Source organism: Cervus elaphus, chromosome 3, assembly GCF_910594005.1.
Source record: "Cervus elaphus chromosome 3, mCerEla1.1, whole genome shotgun sequence".
Lineage (NCBI taxonomy): Eukaryota > Metazoa > Chordata > Mammalia > Artiodactyla > Cervidae > Cervus > Cervus elaphus.
Genome location: NC_057817.1, coordinates 8,894,382 through 8,922,134, shown reverse-complemented (window position 1 = coordinate 8,922,134; position 27,753 = coordinate 8,894,382). Strand labels below are relative to the sequence as shown.

The window sequence follows — 27,753 nt, the reverse complement described above, 5'->3', positions numbered from 1 at the left end:
ACTATGACAATGTCTCACTGGGTTATGGGATGCCTCACAAGGACTGTGACCAATAGTAAATAAAATTGCATCCAATAATAATTTGTTTATGTAAGTTATATTCTCTAATGCTTTCTTCAAGAGGAATGATTTCTATTATAGCTATCATGCCAGAAACCACATACAAACCAGAGTTGACTTCAGCAGTAGCTCACAGTAGTCTATTAATAATGACATAATAGTAGTGACCTTAAATTTCTAACATTTACTATATGTGATTTTTACAGCAATATTTCTAAAAATTTATATACAATATTAATATTTTTAGTGGGTAAGAATAAAAAGCATGGTTACTGCAACTCTTAAGTGTTTGTAATAATCACTTATCTTACTGATTATGCAAAAAAAGATCAAATTGAAAACACGTGATTACTAAAGTAAAATGTAGAACAATGCTACCCATATTCAACTTATAGTGTTACATTTGATATATTTTTAAAATTTAATAATAAAGTAATTTTAATTTATGATTGCATTTTAATGGTATCCACTCTCTTGCCTAATAAATGTAAGTTCCAGTGGTCTGGAAACACAACCAAAAGTCTTTAAGAGCAATATTCATGGTTTTGAAACTAGTTATTTTATTTTTCTCTTGTAAAATAATATAGCATATCTGATATGCATCCACATACCCACTTATAAAATATGGGTAGGCACATAGAAGTGTGTGGATATGTATGGGAAGATCTTTCTTCCTAAGTCCCACTAGGTGAACACTTTGAGAGGTATGAAAGTAGAGATAGTAAGATCTATTTGAAACCTACTGCAATTCTCTGCTAGTATAAGACATCTCTTTCCAATAAAAATGATGACGTACTAGAGTCTACCAAGTCTGATTCTCTCTCTCTTGTCTCTTTGCAAATGTTAGTCATTCCTTACGATATAACCTAGGTATTATGAATCTATCTAATAGGTGAGAAAATTGAAGTTAAATGACTGCTAATATCACACAGTAAGTAGTGAGTTTTTTCCTTCTCAACAAAAAATGGGATAGATTGAATCAGAATAATAACAACGGAAAAATAATGGAGTAAAGGATTCACATACGCGGATTAATATCAATTAACGAAAAGATTGACAGGAGGGAGCCGTGAGATACCCAGCAAATTCAGCAAACCAGGTAACATGGGTTTGATTTCAATACTGTACACTATCAGATTTTGTTTCACATGTCTATGACTCTACAAAAACATTTTCACTTCATTTTTTGAAATCAAAGTTTTAAGCTTCCTGTTGCGTTTTATAACTACAACTCAAAGTAATAGTTTTACCACCCTTTGCCATTATGAGACAAAGAAATCTCATCACTGTGTAGGTTCATCAATAAAAACTTGGTGTTGGATATATATTCACTAGTATGTATAGAATGATAACCTAAGTAACTGTTTTTCATTGTCATAATCTCTATTCTCTATAGCAGAACAATTATAATAGAAGAGAAATAGCCTTCACTATTCCAACAGGGAGGTAAGTTGAAAAGTCCAAATTATCAAAGAACTTGGACACTCTGTTGGTCTACTATTACCAAAAAAACAGTCTCAAGTGAAAAAAGTAATGTGACTATCTTATACATGACTTTATAGAAGAGACATCTATTTTTAAAAGCAATGGATCTGTTCAATGATAACTGGCATATTTAGGCTTTCATTATTCTGTCACTTTCCCTTCTGTTTTCTGTGATATTTATACAAATGACTTTATATTTTCTAAAAGTTATGCTAAACACAAGGTAATCCAGTGGCTCAAATAATCATTTCTTTTCATTGCCTTCATCCAAAAATGTTCACAGGGTATTATCTTAATAGGAATTCTCATATGCATTTTAAGGAGAGTTCTAACTTTAAAATGAAGATGTAACTATGGAGTCATGGAATGCTATTTTTTCTTCTTCTTAATTATTTCTATTTTCTTTTTTTCTACAAAATGATAATTTTCTTATAAGGATTACAAAAATTAAACAAGAGGACTCTGAGAAAACTCCTAGGCTTAAGGTCAGGTGTTCTGGCATCAGTTACTATCTCTGCCCCTTGAGATTGGTGATTTTTTTTTAAGTCAAAAAAATCTCTTTTTGCCTCGGGATCTTAGGATATAAGATAACAACAGTATTAACTATGCCAACTTGTTGTCATGAGAAATAAACTGCATAATGGTTGGGCATTATTTGGGGGATTGTAAACGTACAAATAAAAGATAATGTTAAGGTGTCTATCTCCTCTTTAAATGAGCAATTCTTGTGAACATGTGACAGGGTTCCCGGGAGAGTAGGTGGTAAAAGGAACAAGATGAAACTGATGTCTTAGAAGATTTTACCCAAGTTGGAAAAGTGATATTTTCCTGTTGCAGAAGACGACATGGCAGAAGGGGACACCAGGGGTGACTGGCTGCCAGCATCCTGCAGCCCTCCAGTGGAATGGGAGCGCAGCCACTCCTTGCCTTCTTCCTGGCTGGCCTGCCGAGACGACGGGGTGTATCTGCAAGACAGCACAGCTAAGACACTTGAGCACACCTGCAAGGGCAAGGCAATATCAGGACGAGAAAACAACTGAGAGGAGCTTACTATTCAGACTGAACAACATTCTCAAACAGATTGAATCTAATTATAATTGCTTAGTTCTTCCAGATGATTTGACACCATCTGTTTGAATCTCACAGGAAAAAAAAATAAAGGATTTTGAAAAGAAAATTATGTTCCTGTGAGATATGCGGTTGAAAATCATAAGCAACGAGCAGACAGCCAGGTTAATCGAGAAGGGCGCAAAAGCATGGTGTTTAGAAGGGTGTGAAGAGGGTGAAAACACAAAGCAAATATGGTAGACAGTAGCTGGCCAGAAGCCAAGGGCATGGGAGGGATGGTTACAATAAGACACAGCAAACAGAACACAAACTGACGGATCTTTTTTAAAGGAAAGGGAAAACATTTATTTGGTTAAAAATGCCACTTGACACCATGTCTGGATTTTTTTAAAAGATGGAAAGAGAAATAAGCTTCCTTTATTGGAAAATAAATTTCTGGGACAAAATCTTAAAATGGAATATTTGCAAATTGTTTGCTCTTGCTAAGAAACTGGAGAGAAGGAGGATAATAGATGAAGATCTAAACGGCCAGTATTCACTTTTGCCAGAGTAAGTAAATTCTTAGTTCCAAATAGTAGTCATCTTATCATGTTCCTATAGTGTCATATCTCTAGTCATAGTTCAATCCATATCTTCCCATTAGATAAAAGTCCACAGTAAAAGATGGCCATGCATTAAACTTTCATTTTATATTTTTTATGAACTGAATAATTATTTTGATATTATTATGTATTACTAGACTAATTTATGTCTGTATTGATTTGATAGATATCAGCACTTCTGAAAAACATAAAAAAAAAGCTTTTCTAAAAAAAAAAAAAAAAAAAAAGCTTTTCTGAGTTTTTACTAAAAGGATTCCTTAAAAATTATCCCTTAATTACACTATTTGTCCTCTGATGATGAAAATAACTTTTCTTTGATTCAAATTAGAGCATCGTTCAACCTCTCAACATTCATTGGCCACAGGTGCAGACTATAGGGATTGAGGCTTTTGTAGGCATATGCCTCCAAAATACAAACATTAGGGAAACTGATTTTATTCTTCAGAAGTGAGTTCTGAATTCTACTAAAATTGTTGCCCCCCCCCCCCCAAATAATGTCTTTTATATCACATTTAATTTACTGAGTTTTGGCCTCTATCAAAACTTCTACCTGAGGGCCATCTCACCAACTCTTCAGGCCAGGGAAAACATCAGGATTAAGAGTGAGTTCATCCTCAATGTCAGGCGCTTCTTTGCAAAGAAAGAAAGAAAGAGGTAGAGAGACAGCACACAAAGTTTACGTAACAACAGAGAAAGGCAGCGATTGTGCTGAAAGAAATATATACCTTAGTCCCTTTTTGGGTAGTGTATTTCTGTCAAGCTGCATGCTGTTAAAACAAAGAAAACCCCTAAGGACATAATGTAAAAAAAACCTCCAAATTATACATCCAACATAAATGACTCTGTTTGAAATCTGTTACACAAAATAAGGTTTTCTTTTTTGGTAAAAACATATTTAATGCTTAACTCATTGTAAAAGGCCAACCAAAGGAGACTGGATTTCACTGTTGTAACACATTCAATGATAACTCAGTGACAGGTCTATTTGAAGATAGATTAAGTTATATATTAACATACTTCTCCTCTAGATTCTATTGGCTTAGTGTTACAGTAGGTTTTTCTTCCCCATGCAAATGACTAGATTTCTGCTATGATTTCACATGTAAGAGAATCACAGAGGAGGAATGAGAAAGATCTCTGCCTAAGTTAAAGTGGCATGTTCCAACAGACAGAGATGTAATAAATCACCTTTCAATACTTATTTTTTGTATTTAAATGATCTTTAGTAAAAATAAAGGCGGATATATTCTTATCCACAGAAAAAGAAGAGAAATATATATCTGCTTGAAATGTAATCTTTCTAGCATCATTTATTTAAATATTTTAATACAATTAATCTATGATATCTTTTCAAATTATAAATTAGATGTTTAAAAGGCTATGAGTTTTCATTGTCTATTTTAAAGAATTCTCAATTGGTCCTAAAAAGGGAAGAAAGAATGTGTCTGGAGAAAATGAGAAGAGGCCTCCCTAAAAATAGAGGAAGAGGGTGTCAAGAATTAAGCAGGATGAGTCTAGGAATTTCTGTTATAATCTCTGGCATATGGATAACCAAATAATAAAACTGATTTGAATTTGCAGAATGTTATCTCTCTTTCATTAAACTTCAAATGGTCAAAATTAAATACACAGGTTATGCACATGAGGATGATATAACATGAATGCCAACACAATGACTTGAAATTTAATCACTAAAAATCAAAGCTAAAATGTTTTCTTCTATGGTTACTCCATTAATTAGCACTGCAATAGAAAGCATCCAAAGGCATCATCTTCTTTTACTTTATGTACTGGGAATGTCCAAATACGGTAATCACACAATTATGTAGAGGCCAATTCTAGTATGTATCTTGACTCTAGATGTATTCTTAGTACATCTGTATTTTTAGTACAACAAAAAGGAATCATACTGAACCACTGTGAGAGTACTCTAAATATACACTACAATATGCTGAAGCATTGATATCTTTGTAAGCTACTTGAAAGATTATCTCTTTCATGCGTATGAATTTATTAAATTTTAACATCAGAGAACAGTGAAAATAGGCATTGTTTTGCCCATGTTATTAACTGTGTAAACATTATATGCTTGTATTGTACAGAGAACTTAATGAAAGGAAAATCAGAAGATAAGTTTATCAATATAAGTTAAAACTTTAAGTAGAAATATCTGTTTGAATCTGGATATTAATGATTTTATAATACAGACACTCCTCACAAACGCTGAAAGGCTAAAAACTCTTATGCCTGCAGGAGCCACGAGGGCAATGGGAACGGATGAAGCAGCAGTTTTAACTAACAGTCTGCAGGCGACAGGCACTGTTTGTCTGAAGCCAGTAAAAACGTGATACAGGATTTTAAAGGCAGGGTAGCTAGATCTGACAGGAAAAACCAGGTCAGACGTTTTTAAGGTTGGCTACAGCTTTAAATGTTTTATGGTTTGGTCTGGCCACAAAAAACAAAATGTACAAAACAAATGTGAACTAAGTATAGCCAAAGAATGCTCTGATCTAGAGCAGTTAGAGGAGAAAATTGTTAAATTTTAAATAATTTGTTTATGCTACTTTAATGAGGAGAAATTTAGACCAAAATTAAAACCTATATGAAAATCTACTTATTTAATAGTATTAGAATAATAAACATCAATACAGTCTTCTGAAATTGTAGATCAACAGGTAAGTCATTAACTTACATACATCTCTATTATATCTTTCTAATTACTTTGTCTAAAATATTCAGACTTTGGCACATTTTCTTTTAGTCATGGCTAAATGTTTGGCTTCCCTAATGTTCCCAACATTATGTGGACTATTGTAATTAAGCCAGGATCTCTGATAGGATCTAACTTTCTCTTCAAGGGATCATATAGTTCTTGGGTGTACTTTAAAGAATTAGAATGAATTGCTCTTGCTTGCAATTTTGTTCACCAGAAAAAAAAGTACAACTTCTTATATCAAAAATTATTTCAATCAAGTTAATTTATTGGAAGAAACTAGTTAATATTTATATTGTACACTGTAACTATGAAGATAATTTGTTTTTTCACAGTTTAATAGTCATGAATATATCTTACTAAGAATAAAAGGTAAAAAATTCATCTCTTCAAAATTAGTTTTAAGATTTAGTTTAGAAAAATTATTTATTTGTTTATACCAGAACACATCCATCTGTAAAACAGGTCTATTTGAAGACTGACAACCAAGTTTAAAAATAAGATTTGTTTAAAGAGAATAATTAACTGTATACTTGTTAGTGTATTTCCATAGTTTAAAAAAAAAATATATATATATATATATATATACACTGACTTCTGCTAGAATACATCAAAGTAAAATATTAACACTGCATTTATATTGCAGCTATAAAACTCATCAATATTATCAACTAGATTTATTTTAGAGTTACTTGGTTACAAATAATTACTTGGACATTTTCCTGTGTTTTAATGTATGAATGCCAAAGAAATGGGTTGATGGCTAAATGGTCAACCTGTAGTCATATTCATGGTAAAAACAATCAGCATTTTGGAAGGTGACTATTGTTAACAATTAATAACCCATTTGCAGTGTGCTGTGTTTGAGGTGATACGTCACCATCAACAATAGACTGGATTAAACTTTGCGAAAGATATCAGGCATTTTGAGTGACCTGTGGCACTTTCACAAACAACACAATTAAGATATACAGCCAAGGGCATTTCTGAAAGCTTTAGGTGCGCCAAGAAACAAACAGCATTAAGTTTATCAGGGAAAACCAGGCAGGTTTAAGATACATTCCTGGGGAAAAGAATCAGTACCAAAATATCTGAGAAAGGATTTTTTAGGGAAGAGAATCCAGAGCCTTCTTGACCAACAGAGATGCTTTCTCGTAAGTATATTAGGTAAGGAATGCCTTATTATGGTCATTTTACATTTAAAGGAAATCAGTAATTAATTAAATCAATGAGAAACATCTTGTAATGTAGTTTAAAAAGGGCCTAATAAAAATGTCACTAGAGTTGTAATTTTGTCTAACAATTCATATCTGACAACTGATCTTTTTTTCTTCCAGTTCAACTAGGATTCCTAGCTATCCATTTGCTATTTTCCCAAAGAAATGCTAATAAAGCCAACTGAACATTTTACTCTGAGCATAATTGTAGAATCCATTTAGATGTGATCTTTAAATATGCTTAAATCATCCTAGGGAGCTCTGTCATCCTGGAGCTCAAGCTAAATCATTGTTGTGTCTGGAGAAAACATCATTCAATACATAAAAACATGCTTTGCATTTTATTTAAATTGGATAGTGGGTGTATATGTATGCATCACACCAAGAAACTAACTAGTCAATATTTTATGGATCCTTAATGGTTTTCACTTTCTGCAAATGTGGTAGTAACACCAAATAAAAGGCCCAGTATCAACAATCCGACATCCCTTTGCAAAGTGGCACTCTCACTGAAATTAAAAAAAAAAAAAAAACAACAAAAAAACCACAACTGAATGCAGGGTAGGGGTAGGTACAGTGTGGGGAGGAGGGGGGTGAGGACTTCAGCAAGGCCTCCAGGAGAGCTCACCTTTCTGAGAGAGTAGATCTCACACTACCAGTTCTCATGAGCAGGCTCTGCACCTCGTGAGTGCCTGTGGCCAGTCCAGATAGGGAGCCGTGGTGGCTGAGGGGGAGGTCAATGGACTCCGAGCTCGTGTGGAGGCTAGTCATGGACTGGTAACTTGGGGTGTCCTTGCTGCCCGCAGAGGAACTGCTCAGATTGGCAGCCCACACGAGGCCGCCTGACGTGAAAGAGTGGACCGACGCCGGGCTGGACGCCAACGAGTGGCTTAAGCTTATAACATCTGCAGTGAGGTCTGAGGGTTTATTGAAGAGAGGGCTGCTGCCGCCACTGAGCCCGCCAGCACTGCCCAGGCTGCCCGTACCGGACGACGGCGACTCCAGACTGCCTTGCCGCGCTAATGTGGTACTAGGACTGCACATTACAGAGGAGGATTTCACACCCTCAGTATTAGGTGCCGAGGCAGCTTTGCCGCCTGCCTTGGCACCAAACAACCTAAAAGAAAAACAAATAACAACTTCAGTTGTTCCGAGAAACTAACATCCACATTTAATACTTAGGGTTACAGTACCCAGAGCCAAGCGTGCTCTGGTGGACGGCCCCGAGCACTTGCTGTCTCTGTGTTAATGAACTTGATAAGCCTGAACTTGATAAGCCTGAACTTCCTAATCTCTCTCTCATATTGCCATAGACGTAAACTGGTACTGGGCTGCCATCCCGTTGATGGGGGAACGTGGGCCACACAGAAGGGAGGGTAAACCAAACATCAAAATCCCTGGTTTCCACAGTTAAGCCATCATGAGAGTTTTTTTTTGCAAAATTAAGTAGTCTGCACATACTTGCTACCTATTTATAGAACCATTATAATGAAACAACTTCTACGCATTCGGTATATAATATGAAATTATTTTTCTTTTCTTTTGTTTTCCTTCATGTTAACGGCTTACTCAAAATCTAGAAGGAATGCTTAAGGCAAAGTTTGGAGGCTGTGTTGATAGCTGGGGGCCTAAGTGGCTGTCAGAGAGGAGGTGGTTAGAAACAACACTGGATACTGGATACTGTTGGCAACATGTCCATGTGTCTGTAGCTTCCCCAAGAGAGACCAAAGGGTCAGATGCCAGTGCTATTCAAATACATATTTATAATAGTGATTTGAAACATGGTTGGTGCTAAGGTAGACGTTGGAGTTTCTTCAGAAAACATTTTAGTTTTGTAAATGAAGCAGATGATATAATCGAATTTATGTAAATATGGAAATAAAGTGTGATATGAAAAATGACATAATGATTACTAATTAAGTTGCAATGAAATCATTATTTCCTATAGTGAAATATTTTATGACGAATATGAGAAATTGTTTCATAGGTAATGGGCCACTGGAGGGCACTATTGGCTTTTACTTAAGCAACAGAAATATTTACTCTCATTACAGGTGATTATTCTTTCCAATGAGAATCAACACTTCAAAACACCACTTCTTCAGGATTAATATTTCTACTGACAAATATAAAACCTCTAGGTCTTTCAAACAATCATGTATCTGAGATTTTTGAAATGTAAAAGTAAATGTTTCAAGACACTCTATTTCCCAGATATCAAGGCTCTTGGTTTAGTCACTATAATAAAAGCAAACATTAAAAATATTAAACATAAACATGTAACGGATTATAAATGGACTATAAATCATATTCTATCATTTCATAGACGAAGAAACAGACCCAGAATAATTTACTGTCCGTCCCAAATCTTTCCCTGTATGTATTTTCCTGCCACTTAAAACACATCAGTATTTAAAAACACTGATATTGGGAAGGAGAATGTATATTCCATATGTTGAATATCAAAGACAATCCCCACGCAGAAACCAAGTCTTGTAAGTTATTCAAGTCATATCAACGAAAGCTGATGATGAGTTAGAAAACCTAGTACATTTCTTAGCTATAATCCTATATCAAGCATCTAAAGGTTTTCAAATTCTGTCAATCATATCATACCTTGATTTTCATTAATATTTCAGGATATGGTGCTACATAAATCTGTCCACTGTGATCTGATACTGTATAAGGAACACAACTTCATCTACGTTCATGATTATCATCAGCTCATTAAGAGCCAACAAGATAATAAACACTAGAAATGGACAATAGTCATAAAGACCTATTTTATTTTGTTATTAACTGTGTAAAGATGAAAATCTATTACAAGCTACTATTTTATCACTCCCCCTAGGTACTACCATCTGCTTTTACTCATAAATGCTGTTTGTTTTGCTGTGACAATAGTGAAACTGCAAAGTTGGACCATTTCTAAAACTGAGCAGTATTTTTCCACTAGCTATTTATAGCATCAGCTTCTGCAAACTCATTGTACTCAGAAACTGACTCAGAGTCTAAGTTATATATATCATACACTGAGGATATACACACATACACACACACTGAGGATACACGTCTTTATAGGATAGGCCATGGGACACACAGATAGCCTAAGATGAAGCGCTCTATGTTGTCCCAGCACCACCACGCTCTCTTACCTTCGAAAAGTTGGCGAGGCAATGTCAGGGTATTTGGACCCCGGCTGCCTGAGCCCTTGTGTCCCGCAGGCACTAGCAGATGTGGGGCTGGATTTGGGGGAACCTGACAAAGAAACGCTCTCTGAATCTGAGACGGCAACCTTCTCTTTCTCCTTGTCGGTCTGGTTGACCGTGACGGGACTCGAGCGCCCTGAGCCGATCTTCGTGGGTTCTCTCAGTTTCGAGGTGGTGGCACCAGCTGACTTGCTGCTCACATTGGAATCGATACTGCTGGTGCTGGATCTGTGGCCGCCTCGGCCGGGAATGCCACTGGCGCTGGATTTGGACGGGCGGGGCAGGCTGCGGTACTGCAGGGAGGTTTTGGAGCTGACGTGCAGCCCAGCATCGTCCTGATTCTGTGACCCATCCAAGCTGGTCTTCCTCCCTGCGTTTGACTTCCCACCAATGGCAGCGGATTTGGGGATTTTGCCCAGCGTGGCTGAGCCGCTGGTTATGGTGGCTCCACTGCTAGTGATCATGGCAGAGGACCCGACTCCACTTGGCTTCTTAAATCCAAAAGAGCCAGTGGCCGTTGATCTTCCAATGCCCGAGGGGGGCTTTTTCCCCTCATCTCCACTGCTCTTCCCTGCATCCGATGGAGATCTCTGTAGAGATGATCCTTTCAGGGGACTTTTTCCTTTCTCAGAAGCTTTGGCATCGTCGGTTTTCCCTGATGAGTGAGAATACACACATTTAGGTACCTGCACACTGTGATTTCACACTTCTTTAAACAGAGTGTAAAATGTGAATACATCTGTGTGTGTGCGCCGTGCTCAGTCATGTCTGACTCTTTGCAACCCCATGGACTGTGGCCCACCAGGCTCCTCTGTCCATGGGCTTCCCCAGGCAAGACTACTACAGTGAGTTTTTAGTTCCTCCTTCAGGGGATCTTCCTGACCCAGGGACTGAATTCACATCTGCGTCTCCTGCACTGGTAGGCAGATTCTTTACCTCTGCGCCACTTGGGAAGCCCAAATATATTTTTTTTCTGCTTAAATTCCTATTCATTATTTTAGCTCTAAATAGGCATGTATGAATATATTCAGAAGATTAAGTACAAAACTTTAAAAATATGGCTGTTAGAGGAAAGTGACTAGAGATCAAGGAGATAAAATGAAAATGCATATTTTTGCTATGTATTATTGCCTTATAGCTTGCAACTCTCTTCCTTTATAAAGACAGCACTTAATCTCATCAAACTAAGTGCTTGAAAAAGAGTTCATCAGATGACTGTATTTGAAGTATCCTGTTACATTAGTATGTCAGGTGGCACTATTTATATGAGGCACCATTTTAAAAATAGGGAGAGAGTTTAAAAAAGAAAAAAAAAGAGGATGGTACAATTTGCAGAAATCTTTTACTCTATTTTTTCATCAAGTCTAATTTGGAAATGATGTTTCAAATCTCCAGCCTTCCAACCCATTAGATTAGTGTGACTTTTCTTGCCTCTTAGAAGTGAAACATAGGGGGAGAGTTAACACAAATATTCCAAACTTTATAGAAAATCAGAATGAAAGCTATCTTATGTTTTTTAATAAGTTGGCTTATTTTATTTCCACATGAGCAGGAATGACTGTGGCAAAATAAAACACTCACCAAACTGTGATGATACCCTCTAGAGGATGCCTGGAGTGTTATATTCATGTGGATGCATACGATAAGGCAAGTGAAATTTAGACAGAAAAAGTATTTATATGGAGAATTATAAGTATTATATAAATATAAATAATTATATTTTTGACATAATTATGAAAAGCTACTATTAAAGACAACAAAGATCAAATGGAGACAATTTAGCCAGAAGACCAGCCCACCAGGTGTCTTGAGTGCACTGGTCCCAGTTTTCTGCCTGGATGGCGCTCCTCCTTGGGCTGACATGCCTCTCCTCCAGGAGCCTGTCTGAGAAACAGCCAGGGAGGCTTTCTGCCCCGTCTTCTCAGGGTCTTCAGGAAGTCCAGAGGAAACACCCTTCCACTTGCCACCTCCATCCCCATGGCTGTCAAAGTCCTCCTCGGGTTTTTTCAGCTCCTCGGTGCTCTCCCAAGGCTCATCTGTTGCAGATCGTTTCTCTGAATCGGTCTTCAGCTGTGAAGAAAATAGGACAGAAAAACTTTGTGCAGAAAAATCTATCAAGTGTGAATTGGGCCCTGGAATGTCCTTTCAGATAATTAGCTAAAAAAAAAGCAGCAGCAGTGATTTGTATTTCAAAAGAACTCCAAAGACGCCTCTATTTTTATCTCTCTCTTCATTTAAGTTTCATTAATTTTAGTCCTATAATTCTCACTTGCACATATTAGAGAATATCAGAAGAAATATGTGCAGAAAACTTCAATTAAATACTCCAGAGAGGAAGGCATTTTCTATGTCAAATCTAACAAGGAAAAGTAAAACAAGATAAAACTTAATTATCTAATATTCATTCTCGATTCACCATTCTCAAGAGATTCAGCGATGCATCTCAGAGATCAATATAAAATGAATCCAAACTATCCAAAATTAGACAATTAAAAATCATTTTTGGATTCCTAAACAATTATATCAATATTATAAAGAAAGATATGCAACAGAAGGCTTTCTGGGTTAGATTGTAATCAATTGAAAAAAATACATATACACAAGCTGCCTCAGTTTATGTAATTACTTCAGACTAAGAGGCTGTGCTATATTTTAATGCAATGTAACATAACTTGTGGAGAAGGCAATGGCACCCCACTCCAGTACTCTTGCCTGGAAAATCCCATGGATGGAGGAGCCTGGTAGGCTGCGGTCCATGGGGTCGCTAAGAGTCACACACGACTGAGCGACTTCACTTTCACTTTTCACGTTCACACATTGGAGAAGGAAATGGCAACCCACTCCAGTGTTCTTGCCTGGAGAATCCCAGGGACGGGGGAGCCTGGTGGGCTGCCGTCTGTGGGATCACAAGGAGTCAGACACGACTGAAGACTTAGCAGCAGCAACATAACTTGAGGAAAAATCTGGCAGAAGCACTGGAAAAAGAAAGAAGGCAGTTCTTACCTGAGTGTTCTTTCGGGATGGGACAGTGATGTTGGAGTAAGAGCTGACAGAGGATGTGGTGTTCAGGTCATCGGTGCTGATGTTATCCAGGGTGTCGCTGAGGCCACTGCTCACGGAGCTGCTGTCATCCCAGCTAAAGACAGGCAGCAGCAAAGACTAAGCATAGGATGCACAACGCAATCACCCGAATTTCCACTTAACTTGTATCACGTAATTGGGAAAATATTCTTTTTTTTTTCTTAATCTTATGATGAAAAAGACTCACTTTTCATTTTCGGAAAATCATACTGTTAAGAACTGAGCACAAACCTGAAAATAACCTTATCAAAGGTTTGCTAAGAGTCAGTGCCTAGAGCACATACAGGGGAAATGTTTATAGAATGAGTAAAATTAATGTTGAGAGCCAAAGAATTGATGCCTTTGAACTGTGGTGCTGGAGCAGACTCTTGAGAGTCCCTTGGACAGCAAGGAAGTCAAACCAGTCAATCATTAAGGAAATTAACCCCAAATATTCACTGAAAGGGCTGATGCTGAAGCTGAAGCTCCAATACTTTGGCCACCTGAGGTGAAGAGTTGACTCGTTGGAAAAGACCCTGATGCTGAGAAAGACTGAAGGCAAGGGGAGAAGGGGATGACAGAGGATCAGATGGTTGGATGGCATCACTGACTCAATGGACATGAGTTTGAGCAAACTCCTGGAGATGGTGAAGGACAGGGAAGCTGGGCATGCTGAAATCCATGAGGTTGCAATGAGTTGGACATGACTAAGCCACTGAACAACAACAAAAAATATTGCTACAAATACTGCAAGGCATCAGGAAAAAAAGACATTATACCCATAAGCTTTGTTCCACCCCCCACCCCAAGAAGGCAATCAGGAGTCATATGGCATGTAAGAATCCATCCTTTGTGTTAAAAAGTAGAAAGAAACACATATACACACAAACTGTGCCTTAGTGAGGAACCAGAAAATCATTCCTCATTATTTCTCCTACCAATAACTACTCCCAGGGATTTACCAAATCTTGAAGATTGAGACTTATTTTATCATAGCACTCCTCTTGCAATACTTAAGGATTTCTGACCTGGACAACATACCATATTCTTTCATCTGGCCTTCCTGCCATCAGTCCTTCTCAATGAACTTCACTTGGTAAACTTGGGCCAACGTTCAGAAGTTCACATCTAGCCATGTCACTCCCTTACTTAATACTCTTCAAAGACTTCTCTTTACCAAAGCTGTAGGTTCCACAATATAAAGCTCCTGCCCTTCAAGGTGCACAAAGTAATCATCTGGGACATAAGGAAAGTATCTGAAATTCTGAATAAATCTGTTCTCAGTTGAAAGAAGAATACATAAAATAGGCTATATCAATGTTCATGTGCAGACTACCACGGGAACCCTCCCTCAGTCAACATGTCAGATGATGCAGAAGCCATGCAGGCTGGCCAGGGTCACCTGATGAGAAGGGGAACTCCAGAGAGTAAAGAGGTGAACCATGGCTCTCACTGACTGAGTCTCCTGTGAAATATCGCTGCTCACCTGCACTCTGTTAATTGATTTGTGTAAACTGGATACATATATCACATGCAGACAAAAGTGAAGTCTCATAAAATAGACAAGTGGCTTTAAAAAAACCATCTGCAAGTAATCCACACAAAGAGACTATGCATAATGGAAGGACAAGATAACCGCAAAGGAAGGGTAAACTGGTAACTTTTCCTACTCTGCTACGTGTACTTTCTGAGTCACACCATACATTAAAAATAATAGGGATGGCTTGAGATCATAGAGCAAACTGACTAGAGTGTAATTATCAAGAAGAAAATTTGAAATTTTAATTTGTAGAAAATACTGTTATCGATGAGCTGTCCCTAGGTGAGAATTTTGCTGAGATATAGCTACTGAGAGCATAAAACATGACCAAACACATTTATATATCATACTATTACCAATAATAATTATATTTTTAATCACAGCAAAAGGGTATTTTGTTTCACTGTAGGAAATACCTGCCATTTGTGGCTGCTCTAATCTTTTGATTATCTTCCCCACATGTTATTTTGATAATTTTCCTCACTGGGAGTCTTAGTTTCTCAAGACAGAATGTAAGAACCTCACATTTCCAGATTTCCTTATAGACAGATATGACACGTAACACAGGACCTACACATGCATCCGCAGTCACAAATGAGAAAAATAATCTTCTGGCAAACATAGTAGTAGTCATTCAATTTTTCTGTTATAAACACTGGCAGATATCTGGTCTCTAGTTCCAGGTTTCAGAGGTTCCTGGTAGAGGAAGACGTGATGCCCTAGATCTATGGTTGGCTAAAAGCCTGCAAAGAGTCTCATTATCCAATCACCCCAATTATTCCAACAGCATTTTTATATCACTTCATTCCTTAAATTAGATAGAGTCTGTAGTTTGAAACTAAGAACCTCTATCAATAATTCATAATTTTAAAAATAATATTTTTTTCATATATCCTCTAAATTTTTTTTAAGTTTATATATGCTATATAATACATATACTGGGTTTCCCAGGTGGCATCAGTGGTAAAGAACCTGACTGCCAATGCAGGAGACATAAGAGATATAGGTTTGATCCCTGGGTCAGGAAGATCCCCTGAAGGAGGGCATGACAGCCCACTCCAGTGTCTTTGCCTGGAGAATCCCATGACAGCAGAGCCTGGTGGGCTATGGTCCGTAGGGTCACAAAGAGTTGGACATGCCTGAAGCAACTTAGCATAGCATAATAAGTATATTCTCATAGGAATGAGTGCATATAATTAGAAAACTTTAAATATACATACTTGAGCAACTACTTATCTATTTAAGTAGTTATTTAATTAGATTAAGCAATTACTGATTGCTATCTAATTAAGCAACTACTTATCAGATTCCTTTAAAAGATACATGGCTTTCTGGATTATGTGGCCCCAGACTACCTCTTCAGCTTAAACTCTCCATCCCCTGCCTGCCTGTGTGCACTTTGACTTAGAGCTGCATTCAGTTCCCATTGCCACCACATTGTCTGCAACCTCTGCCTTTGACCAAGCTACCCTTTGGCCTACTTGACTACCTCATACTTGCCTTATAAAGCAATTCGAGCAACTATCTTCAGGATAAATTAGGTAGCTTCCTGTCTGCATTGTCATAATACTAACGCACAGACTACAGGATGGGATGTAGCATACTGTTTTACAAATCTACAAAAATGTGTATAAATGGATCATTAGCCCATGAGTTTTCTGAGCACAGAACTGTGTGATAGTTTTCTTTGAATTTCTACTGTTTGGCAATTTCTACTATATGGCAATGACTGACATAAATATTGAATAAATTCTCATGTTTTATTGAGATTAAAAGAAAGAAAATTACAGAGGTAATCTTTCATACTTATATGAAATGGAGTTTTAAGAAATACTTATCACAATATATTAAGTACTCAAAATTAAACAAAAAGGAAATTTTACCTGTTTTAAAAATGAATCTTTTTAGGTAACTATTTCTCTGGCAAGGAAGATAGAATCAATATTTATAACTATAGCTTTCACCAATGTAAATCCTGGCATTTGTAACTCAAAATTAAATGCAACAACTCGTACGGAATTTAAAAAAATCACTTGTGTTTTAAAGCCATTTAAAGTCTCAAATGATCACACTGGCTTTGTGGTTAAAATAATATAAATGAGGGAATCCAAAATAAGATATAAAGTTTCAATCTCTCAACAGAAAAATTAAAAAATATATCAAATTAAGAAATATCATAGACAAGAACAATCTGAATTTATCTTGGTGTAATGGAAAGAACAATGGATTCCTAAAATTAAAGGTTTTCACGTGAGCCTTTATTAGAGGCACATAGTCTTGCTATTCTGAGCTCCCCACCTCACAGGGTAGCATGGGAAGCAAATGAGCCATTTATAGGAACCATTTTGTAGCACTTCACACTTTTCCGTCTCCTCAAACTGCTTTACCTCCAAGATCTCAAATGCTGCAGTCTCCTTTTTCGATCACAATCTTCCATACTTCCAGCATTCTAAAATCTACTGATTCCTAATTTTTAAGACTATTTTATAGCTACTTCCTGTTGTCTACTTTTAATGGCCTTCTTGTGTTTTTTATGCCACTGATTTCTTTACTGAATGATGCAGCATCCAAAGATGCTGGAACAAAAGGACTGCTAAAGTGAGAAGTACTCTATTAGTTCTTGCCACCATAGTGGTCTTCCATACCTGTCTTGACTCTGTTAATGAAACATGTTTTCCCTATTACTATTTTGGAAAATGACAACAAAGTCAATTAATGAGAATGACTAATATAAAAATATTATTATATATATTTATAATATGTAATAATGACTGCATACAGATTCAAGTTACCTGACCTCAGGTGATTTCTCAGCTGAGGTTCGATTTCTCACTTAGAAATTCTGCCTAATCCAAAAGTGATTTTCTTCAAATTCCAATGATATATCTTTGTTTCTCTCTTCTTTCTCTGGATTCCAAGATCTTCCTCCTAGTACTTTCGTGAAACTGCTTTCACAAAGGTCAATAAGTCCATGGACTGAGTGCTTACTACGTGTCCTGCTCTTCTAAATGCTTAATGCTGCTGCTGCTGCTAAATCACTTGTCCAACTCTGTGCAACCCCATAGACGGCAGCCCACCAGGCTCCTCCATCCCTGGGATTCTGCAGGCAAGAATACTGGAGTGGGTTGCCATTTCCTTCTCCAAAATACTTAATATATATTACCTAATCCCCAAATGAAGCCAAGAGATAGACATTATATAGATAAAGGGGTTCACGTAGTTTGAATGATGGAGCTGGGATGTGAACCCAGGAATTTTGCCCTAAAACTTGGTCAGCACCTCTCTCCCTTGCCTCCCATCTTCTCACCCCCTGTATCTTGAAATACACCAATGATGAGTCTTTAGAGGCTCTTCGCGAAGTTCACCAGTCCACAGAACCCTTTACTTTTCTCTTCTTCAGGATTCCTTTGAATTCCTCAAAATTCAGAACTTAATCTTAAATCACCTTAGAGATTCTTTTTTAGCAATTTCTTAGTCTCTCACAGCTTCAATATCACCTCCATGACGACGAAACTCAAGTTTACATCTCTAATTCAGACTTCTTTCTTGATTAATTGATCAGCCTTTCCAGCCTTCTACTCTGCAGGTATCTCTCTTCTCTCACCTGGATTCACTGTTAATCAGGTTGTTTCTTATCCTCTTTATAAAGTCTGTCTCAGCTATAGGTAACACGGCCCTCTTTGTGTCTTGTATTACCCGTGTGTATACTCCTTCCATAAGAGCTATTAGTAAGAATCTGCTCTTATTAATTAAGTGATTAATAAATTATAGCTCCTCTCCTTTGAAGAACTCACTGTATATTGTGGAGGGCAAACAGGTAAACAGACTATTATAATACAAAATGGTAAGGGTTGTAATAGAGATAAATGGTAAATATGTGGCAGGACAGCACCCCCACCACTCATTAGAAGAGTTCAAGCATTTCTTCGAGACAGGGATACTGCGGCGTGATCAGAGGAAATAAATGTTAATCACTGTACCAGAGCATATATCGCTTGTTAGGCCACTATTTTGGTGTTTTCCCGTCTTCTTGGTCATAATCTGGATTACCTGACGTCAGAGTGTGTGTGACATTTATCTTCATAATTCCAGCATATAACATGGTGGTCAACCATTGACCAGATGACTAGTAGATGTTTGTTAAATAAATGAAACAGTTTTACTTTTGAGAATACTGCTTCTATCCTACAATGTTAAGTTAGACTAAACCCAATAATAAATGTAGAATTTGAGAAAAAAAATGTGTTCAACATATTTCTTTGCTAAGTAATCTTAAAGGAACACCTTTTGACTGATGAAAACATGATTTTCCTCATCTTAAGGTTCTGTGTTTTGACTTTCATCTTTGGTTTATTAGAACAAGAATGTGCCCTAGGTAGGATGCAATTAATCTTGTTTATTATGGCACACTTACTGAACTGGAAAACTCCATAGAAAATAGCCTTTTTTAACTGACAAAAATGTTAATTTACTCAAATAATTAGCTCCAAGTAGTATGTCTCAAACTTAATGTATTTTCATCATTTCATTTTTAATTTCATTAAGATGTTCTAAGAATTCCTGGCTATATTTTTTTTTATAAAAGAGCAAGTCTTTATCTCCTCCAAGTTACAGATTTATTGCTCTGCTAAGTTTTTCTCAACAAACTAGGACAGTTTAAAAAAAATTACAAATCTGAGTATCTTACACACACAGTTTGCATTTACACATTCAGTTATTTCCAGTTTTAAAATACTAAGAATAAAGCTGTAAAGAACATTCACATACACTCCATTTATGTGACAATCTAGAAAAGGCAAACCTACAGATATGTAGGACAAATCAGTGACTGCCAGTGGATAGGAGTATGGGAAGATCTGTGGAGTCTGTTACACGACTTGATGCATATGTCAAAATTCTGAACTATAGAAAAAAATTATTGTATGTAAAGTTTTTAAAAAGTAGCTAATTAACCTGTTGGTAAATCACAATTTGGATATACACTAGATTACTAATTATTCTAAGAAGAAAGTGACTCTTTTGGCACGTCTTTAACATTTATATTTTTGAAGATTATTGACAATGCCAAAGTCTTTGACTGTGTGAATCACAACAAACTGTGGAAAATTCTTCAAGGGATGGGAATACCAGACCACCTGACCTGCCTCCTGAGAAATCTGTATGCAGGTCAAGAAGCAACAGTTAGAAATGGACATGGAACAACAGACTGGTTCCACATCAGGAAAGGAGTATGTTAAGGCTGTGTATTGTCACCCTGCTTATTTAACTTATATGCAGAGTACATCATGAGAGATGCTGGACTGGATGAAGCACAAGCTGGAATCAAGATTCCTGGGAGAAAAATCAATAACCTCAGATGTGCAGATGACACCACCCTTATGGTAGAAAGTGCAGAGGAACTAAAGAGCCTCTTGATGAAATTGAAAGAAGAGAGTGAAAAAGTTGGCTTAAAGCTTAACATTCAGAAAACTAAGATCATGGCATCCAGTCCCATCACTTCATGGCAAATAGATGGGAAAACAACGGAAACAGTGACAGACTTTATATTTCAGGGCTCCAAAATCACTGCAGATGGTGACTGCAGCCATGAAATTAAAAGATGCTTGTTCCTTGGAAGAAAAGTTATGACCAACCTAGACAGCATATTAAAAAGAAGAGATATTACTTTGCCAGCAAAGATCTATCTAGTCAAAGCTATGGTTTTTCCAGTAGTCATGTATGGATGTGAGAGTTGGACTATAAAGACAGCTGAGAGCTGAAAAATTGATACTTTTGAACTGTGTGTTGGTGAAGATTCTTGAGAGTGCCTTGGACTGCAAGGAGATCCAACCAGCCATCCTAAAGGAAATCAGTCCTGAATATTTATTGGAAGGACTGACACTGAAGCTGAAACTCCAATACTTTGCCCACCTGATGTGAAGAACTGACTCATTGGAAAAGACCCTGATGCTGGGAAATATTGAAGGCAGGAGGAGAAGGGGATGATAGAGGATGAGATGGTTGGATGGCATCACTGACTCGATGGACATGAGTTTGAGTAAACTCCGGGAGTTGGTGATGACAGGGAGGCCTGGCATGCTGCAGTCCTTGGGGTTGCAAAGAGTTGGACATGACTGAGTGACTGAACTGAACTGAATAACTTAATGAAGCTGGGGATCTATTTTATTTATTTGGCTATGCACTTGTGGCTCTGACACTCATGTTCACCCCTGGATTTACACTGAGAAGCAAACATATGTGGCATATATTTAAAATGGTTTTTTTTTTTTTGCTTTTTATGTTGAATGATTCTGAAATATTAAGTAAATAAGTGTTAAAGTAATTTGCAGATATAAAACTAATTTCAGGGGAAAATGCTAATGCTGATGGTCAGTAATTTTTCAACACACACCTGAATGATAAGCAAATCCATTATTTTTATACATGATTTAAACAAAGTTGGCCATTGGTAAATAACATAGATAACATAATAAAGTGTTCACTCCAGTGCTTGAGTCTGGGGACATCTCACACATACAGTCCAATACACTAGTTGCATTTAGGCTCTGCAGACAGACAAGTGTGGAGATTCCCATTTATTCCATGAATGTCTATTATAAAATGGGGATTTTTTAGTTATAAGTTAGGTGGCAAAACCAGGAAATACGTAGAGGATAGAAGAAAAGGGAAACATTCCATGCGTATGGCAGAGGTCCAATGTTAAAAATCTCATAAGATAGTCATACTGAGAAAAATAGGCTGTTTTCTTCCAACCTAAATATAATATGTGATAAAGTACAAATATATGATATAGTACAGTATAATATATGAAAAATAATAATATATGATAAAGTACAAGTTCTATGGATTTTACTATATATTTCTTAAGACAAGTAATTTCTTCATGAAAATAAGAGGAGTCTCTGTAGTTATCTGTAAGACCATTGGGTGAAAACTTCTGGATAGGCTTTCTGTTTCTAAGGCCAAAGTAAATAACATTTGCCTAAGAAAATAAAGGTACCACTTAAAACTCTATCACACTCTGGGATAGCTTTGTTTTCCATTTCCACTGTTATTTTACATAATACACATAAAAAGATAAGTTATCTTAGAAATATTTAGACATAATGATCTTTGCAATAATGATCTTAAAAATACTGACAATCAACTGTTGAGGCTTTGCAGTTTGGTACTAATATGTTGTCAATGATCTTTTCCTCAAAACTAAATGAGCATAAAACCACTTAGACCTATTCCATACATTTTTTTTAAATCAGCAAGCATAACCCACTACCTGCCACATTTGAGCACTGAGGCCACTGAAGTGTAAATTCTACATTACTTCAGGGTCATTGATAGAAAGCAATGGCGCGTATCTCAACAACGATTCATTCAGCATTTCCCTGGAAAAATATCACCAAGAAAAAAAGAATGAGACATTAAAAAAGATTTTATAATTGGAGAAACCTAAGTATATAATAACATCAACATACTAAACACAATTTTATGTTAAAACTAGTCCTTTCAACCTATAAAATGAACATGGTCTTCATTGAGTTTTTTAAAAAAAGTCCTACTTTCAAAGGTATTCTGTCCTTTCACTGCTCATTAACTCTGCAGTGGAGTATAAGCAACGGGTTTATAATCCAGCTGAAATGTCGTTTCCTCTATGAACCCTTCTAGGATTTCCAAGGACACATTAACTCTTCCCCTGTCTGTACGTACTACCAGTGTGCTTCTACTGTCCTGTAATTTATCTGCTTGCAATGTAGGTACAGCTACAGGACTGTGGTTGAGGGCAAAGAGAGTGGCTTTTTTTCATAGTTTCGGTGTTCAGGCTGGCATCTGGCCCATGATAGGTTCTTAATGTTTGTGGGATAAATCAGTTGTGAGTGAAAAAATGTTGCCTGCCCATAGCAGTAAACAAAGAATGCTGCAATCATCCAGCCCCTATGTGGGCCCTGAGGGGACTCTGGAGAGAAACAGCATGCCTTCCTTCAAGCCATCAACCACCTCAGCCACTCCCCGGCAGTGCACCCTGAGGTGACTCCGGAGGGAAACGCAGGATATGGATCCCAAGTAGCTGAGGTACACATTGAAGAATGATTTCAAAGAGCCCGGTGTTTTGCATCTTCTTGCACACAGAAAAGCACTGCATTGAGTCCCTTGAGATGTCTGGTTTGCCTTTAGTAACAGTAATATTTTGATGTTCTGACTACCTGTGTTTGTTGCAGAAACTCGTGTATATCTTGGCTCCTCCCTTACTTCTTTGGAATAGTCTCTCAAAGTTACCTGAGTGTCTGTGTCCCAGACTGAAGTCCTCAGTTTTTTCCATAAATAAAACATAATTGTGGTGACCCAAGGATGAAAGAACAGATAAAACCAAGGAGGGTCTTGGAACTCAGGAACAGAAAAACCAGACCCTTATCGTCCTTCCCTCCCCCATGTTGTAACTATTAACGGATTTCAGGTCCTCCTGAGCAGTATAACCTGCTCCTCTCCTACCCCATAGGGAGAAGGTATTTGCCTCACCCTTCCCCCACTCAGTATATGCACCTCATCCAATCAGCAAATGACCCGCAAGACCCCTATCCTAACAGCGTCTCCCACTCTACTAAGCTTTATTTCCCTCTCATTCTGTCTCATGTCTGGAAATTCTTTTCCAACCCATGCCCGGACCACGACAATAATTTCAATGCTTAGGTTGTGCATGTTTTTCAAATGACACAATAAATCATCTAGTCTTACAGTCATATACTACAACCGTAATCTATGGTTCATTTACTCATTCTAACACTTAAATGTGCACTTCATTAGGGACTGTGGTTAAAAAGGATCAATGTGATTATATGAGAGAAAAACCAATCAGAAGGACCTATTACGTCAGGTGAATAAAGAACAGCCTCTTTGAGGAGGCAGCTGGAGACAGTCATTAGGTTGACGAGCGAAGGGTAAAGGAAAGCAGTCTGTGAAACAGGTGAAGACAACAACAGGGAGAGGAGACAGCGAGTGTAAAGACCCAGAAGCAGCAAAGGTCAAGGGGACGCAGGACCGTGCAGCCCCAAGCAAGGGGCAAGTGTCAGTTCTGAGACTGCGAAGTAGGCGGGGCCAGCTCTTGAACGATCTTCTAGACAATGTTAAGACATTAGAGTTCCTTGGAAGTATGAAAGAAATTCATCAAATAGTTCCAAGCCATGAAATGACATGAGCAGATCTAAGGTTTAAAAATAATACTTCAGTGTTATGAGTATATTAGAGGTAAGGAGGAATAGTATTGGGAAGCTCAGTGAAGAGGTTATTATAATATCTGTCAGTTTTTGATGAGGGGGTTAGAAGTAAATTAAAAGGAGGCTGTTCGGGGGTTCCATGGTGCTCCAGTGGCTAAGGCTTCATGCTTCCAATGCAGGGAACTGGGTTTGATACCTGGTCAGGGAAGTAGAACCCACATGCTGCAAACAAAGACTCAGAGCAGATAAATAAGATTTTACAAAAGGAAGGCAGTTTCAAGATATATTTGGAGGTAGAAATGACAGGATTTGCTGGTGGCTGGTGTGACATAATAAGCAATATATATTTTGTTTCTATCCCCAGTTCCTTATACAGAGCTCCTAAGAGTTTTGTAACTTTTTTAGGTGATAGGTATGGCAGGATCACCTTTTGTTCTAATAGTTGGTCTTGGACTCCAGTTTCTAATGCAGAGCTCCTCAATTCCCTGAAATCTTCTGGGTGATAGGAGCATCTTTTGTTCTAATAAGACAGCTCTTGGCTGGCTCCTGTATGGTCCATTGGTCTTTTTCTTTAAAACCACAATTCAAAATTCCTTGCACTTATATATTAGAGTGAGTGAATGTATCACAGATTAAGGCCTTAGTTTGTGACTATATGAGACTAGATCATTTACTGACTTATCTCATGCCTCCAGTCTTTGGGAGGGAGAGGGGCTGAAGACTGAGTTAATGTATCAGGCCTATATAACAAAGCCTCCATAAAAATCCATAAATGCTGAGGTTCAGAGGGCTTCCAGGTGAACATACAGAGGTGCTGAGACAGTAGGTTGCCGAGAGAGAGCTTGGCTATTCCATGTCCCTCTCTACCTTACTCTAAGCAGCTCTTCAGTTGGCTTTTCACCTATATCCTTTGTCATATCCTTTACAATAAACCCGCAAATAGAAGAACATGTTTCCCTGAGTTCTGTGAGTCATTATAGCAAATTATAGAACCTGAAGAGGGTCATAGGAACTTCCAGTTTATAGCTGGTCAGTCAGAAACAGGAGGCCTGGGCTTGCAATTGGCCTCTGAAGTGGGAGCAGTCTTATGGGACTGAGGCTTTAGCTTTGTGGCATCAGATGCAAATTCCAGGTAGATAGGGCCAGACCTGAGCTGAACTGAATACAGGATACAGAGCTGGTGTCAAAGAATTGGTTGGTGTGGGGAAAAAAGAAAACACAAGACATTTGGTGTCAGAAGTATTTAGTGAGTGAGTTATATAGAAAACAGAAGTTTTCCTTTAGTTGGAATGTGGTAAGCAAGAGAAAAAAAAAAAAGACTAGATCTCTTGTAGAGTTTATACTGGCAATAGAGTCATGAATGGGTTTTTGGAAAAGTAAAGAATGCATCAACAGAACACAAAGCATAATTTCATCTTAAATTTTGTTTGCACTTAGTACCATTATTTTTATACATCAAGGGAAACATATATATGAATTTAATATCATAGTTTAAGTGCATAACTCTTGGCAAAACTGGCAATTGACACAAACATGAAGTTATAATTTCTCCATTTTCACTATTTCTAGTATGTACAACATGCTATATATTTATCCATGAAATATTTATAGAGACTACCATTATTCTGTGGGGGTTTTGGATAAGGAGAGCATCAATAAACTCTTTTCACTGGCCTTTTCATTCCCCTTTCTTTTTTCTAGAAAACAAATCATGAATATTACAGTTATTCTATTATGGCATCAGATAGGATAAGATAAACAAAAAAGAAAAAGCTCTTGTTCTTTATGAAAGAAAGCCCCAGGTAGATTTGATTAAATATGATGAATGATGTTAGCTTGAAATGAATCTATGTAATCAGGCAGATTTTAAGAATTAATGGTATCTGAGGCAGATAAGAAACATCTATTTTTGATTTTATTATTATACAGGCTGATACCATAAGAGATAAAATAATATTATTAAAATTATTTTGCTGAAACACATCACTGAACAGTGCCTATTATAGTTTAGCTAGTTTATTTCAAAGCCTTCTTTAATGATTCTGCGACATAGATGAAAAGTGTAGAAGCTTCTTTAAAGGTTTCCTGATAGCATATTAAAAAGCAGAGACATTACTTTGCCAACTAAGCTCCGTCTGGTCAAGGCTACGGTTTTTCCAGTGGTCATGTATGGATGTGAGAGTTGGACTGTGAAGAAAGCTTAGCGCCGAAAAATTGATGCTTTTGAACTGTGGTGTTGGAGAAGACTCTTGAGACTCCCTTAGACTGCAAAGAGATCCAACCAGTCCATCCTAAAGGAAATCAGTCCTGAATATTCATTGGAAGGACTGATGCTGAAGCTGAAACTCCAGTACTTTGGCCACCTCATGTGAAGAGTTGACTCATTGGAAAAGACCCTGATGCTGGGAGAGATTGGGGGCAGGAGGAGGAGGGGATGACAGAGGATGAGATGGCTGGATGGCATCACCGACTCGATGGACATGGGTTTGAGTAAACTCTGGGAATTGGTGATGGACAGGGAGGCCTGGCGTGCTTGGATTCACGGGGTCGCAAAGAGTCAGACGCGACTGAACTGAACTGAACTGATTAGTGATAAGCTGAGAATATAACATATAACTCACATGAAAGCTAACTTGGGGTTAAGATCCACTTGGTATCTTTTTTTTATCTTACGTGAATTAAAAAACCGGTATGCACTCATTGCTGCAAACTCGGAAGTCCAGAAATACATAAAAGAGACAAAGCTTTTAATTTATCTGTAATCCCACTAGAAGTATCCACCAAAATTTTGTGATTTCTGTCAAGTCATTTTCTGGATGTGTAATATATACATATGTAAACTGACTTCGTTGAGACATTGCTGATTATACCTGATGGCATGTCTGATTGTACCTTCTTCATTTGTATTACTTTATGATGATTTTTAATATCTTTAAATTTTCTTTGATATAATTGTATCAACTATTATATATTTTACCATTTCCATTTTAGGATATATGAAATACTTTATAATTTTTTTAATATTGTAAATAACACTTCAATGAATATTTGTATGTAACTATTTAGGTTATATTTACAGTTAGTTTCTTAGGATAAAGTCCTAGAAAGAGAATTAGTGATTCACAAAATACAAACATTTCAAGCACTGAAGATGCAGAATAATAAGTGAGAAAGACATCATTTTATGCTCCTGCCAGCCATAAGAGTGCCAATCTTACAAAACTATGGATACTTTCAGGTATGTGGTTTCCTTCAGTAATTCAAAAGTTTTGAGATGTGAAATAGTTGCTTAATGTAGTCTAAATTGATCAAATTGTAAGTGAGATTACATTTTCTATAGGTTTATTAGGTAATTTTATAACCATAAATTGACTATGTTTTTGTAAATTTTTCCAACAGAGTTTAAACAACAATAAGAAAAAAATCTAATAATGTTTTTATATATTAAAAACATTTCAAATATTTTCTCTATCTAGTTCATGGTTTTCAACTTTTATTTATTACGTTTTAATGTATAGAATTGAAAATAATCCATCTTTGATCTTTTCTCCAATTTCTCCCAGGAAATTTTGCATGTATAATTTGATTTGTCT

The 27,753-nt window shown here is 37.1% G+C and overlaps 1 protein-coding gene across 11 annotated transcripts in view; it reads right to left on the bottom strand.

Moving 5' to 3' along the window:
* The window catches only part of NAV3 (neuron navigator 3), an 892,289-nt gene that overhangs the window by 84,057 nt on the left and 780,479 nt on the right, over positions 1-27,753 (bottom strand). For 8 of the 11 annotated variants that reach the window (XM_043880083.1, XM_043880069.1, XM_043880142.1 and 5 more), the window contains 6 exons: positions 13,358-13,490; positions 12,154-12,424; positions 10,301-11,009; positions 7,774-8,262; positions 3,941-3,982; positions 2,350-2,510 (listed from right to left, as the gene is read on the bottom strand). In XM_043880083.1, the coding sequence (XP_043736018.1) occupies positions 2,350-2,510; positions 3,941-3,982; positions 7,774-8,262; positions 10,301-11,009; positions 12,154-12,424; positions 13,358-13,490 (1,805 nt within the window). The remainder of the gene's footprint in view (positions 1-2,349; positions 2,511-3,940; positions 3,983-7,773; positions 8,263-10,300; positions 11,010-12,153; positions 12,425-13,357; positions 13,491-27,753) is intronic. The other 3 variants (XM_043880098.1, XM_043880106.1, XM_043880153.1) reach the window with 2 other exon arrangements.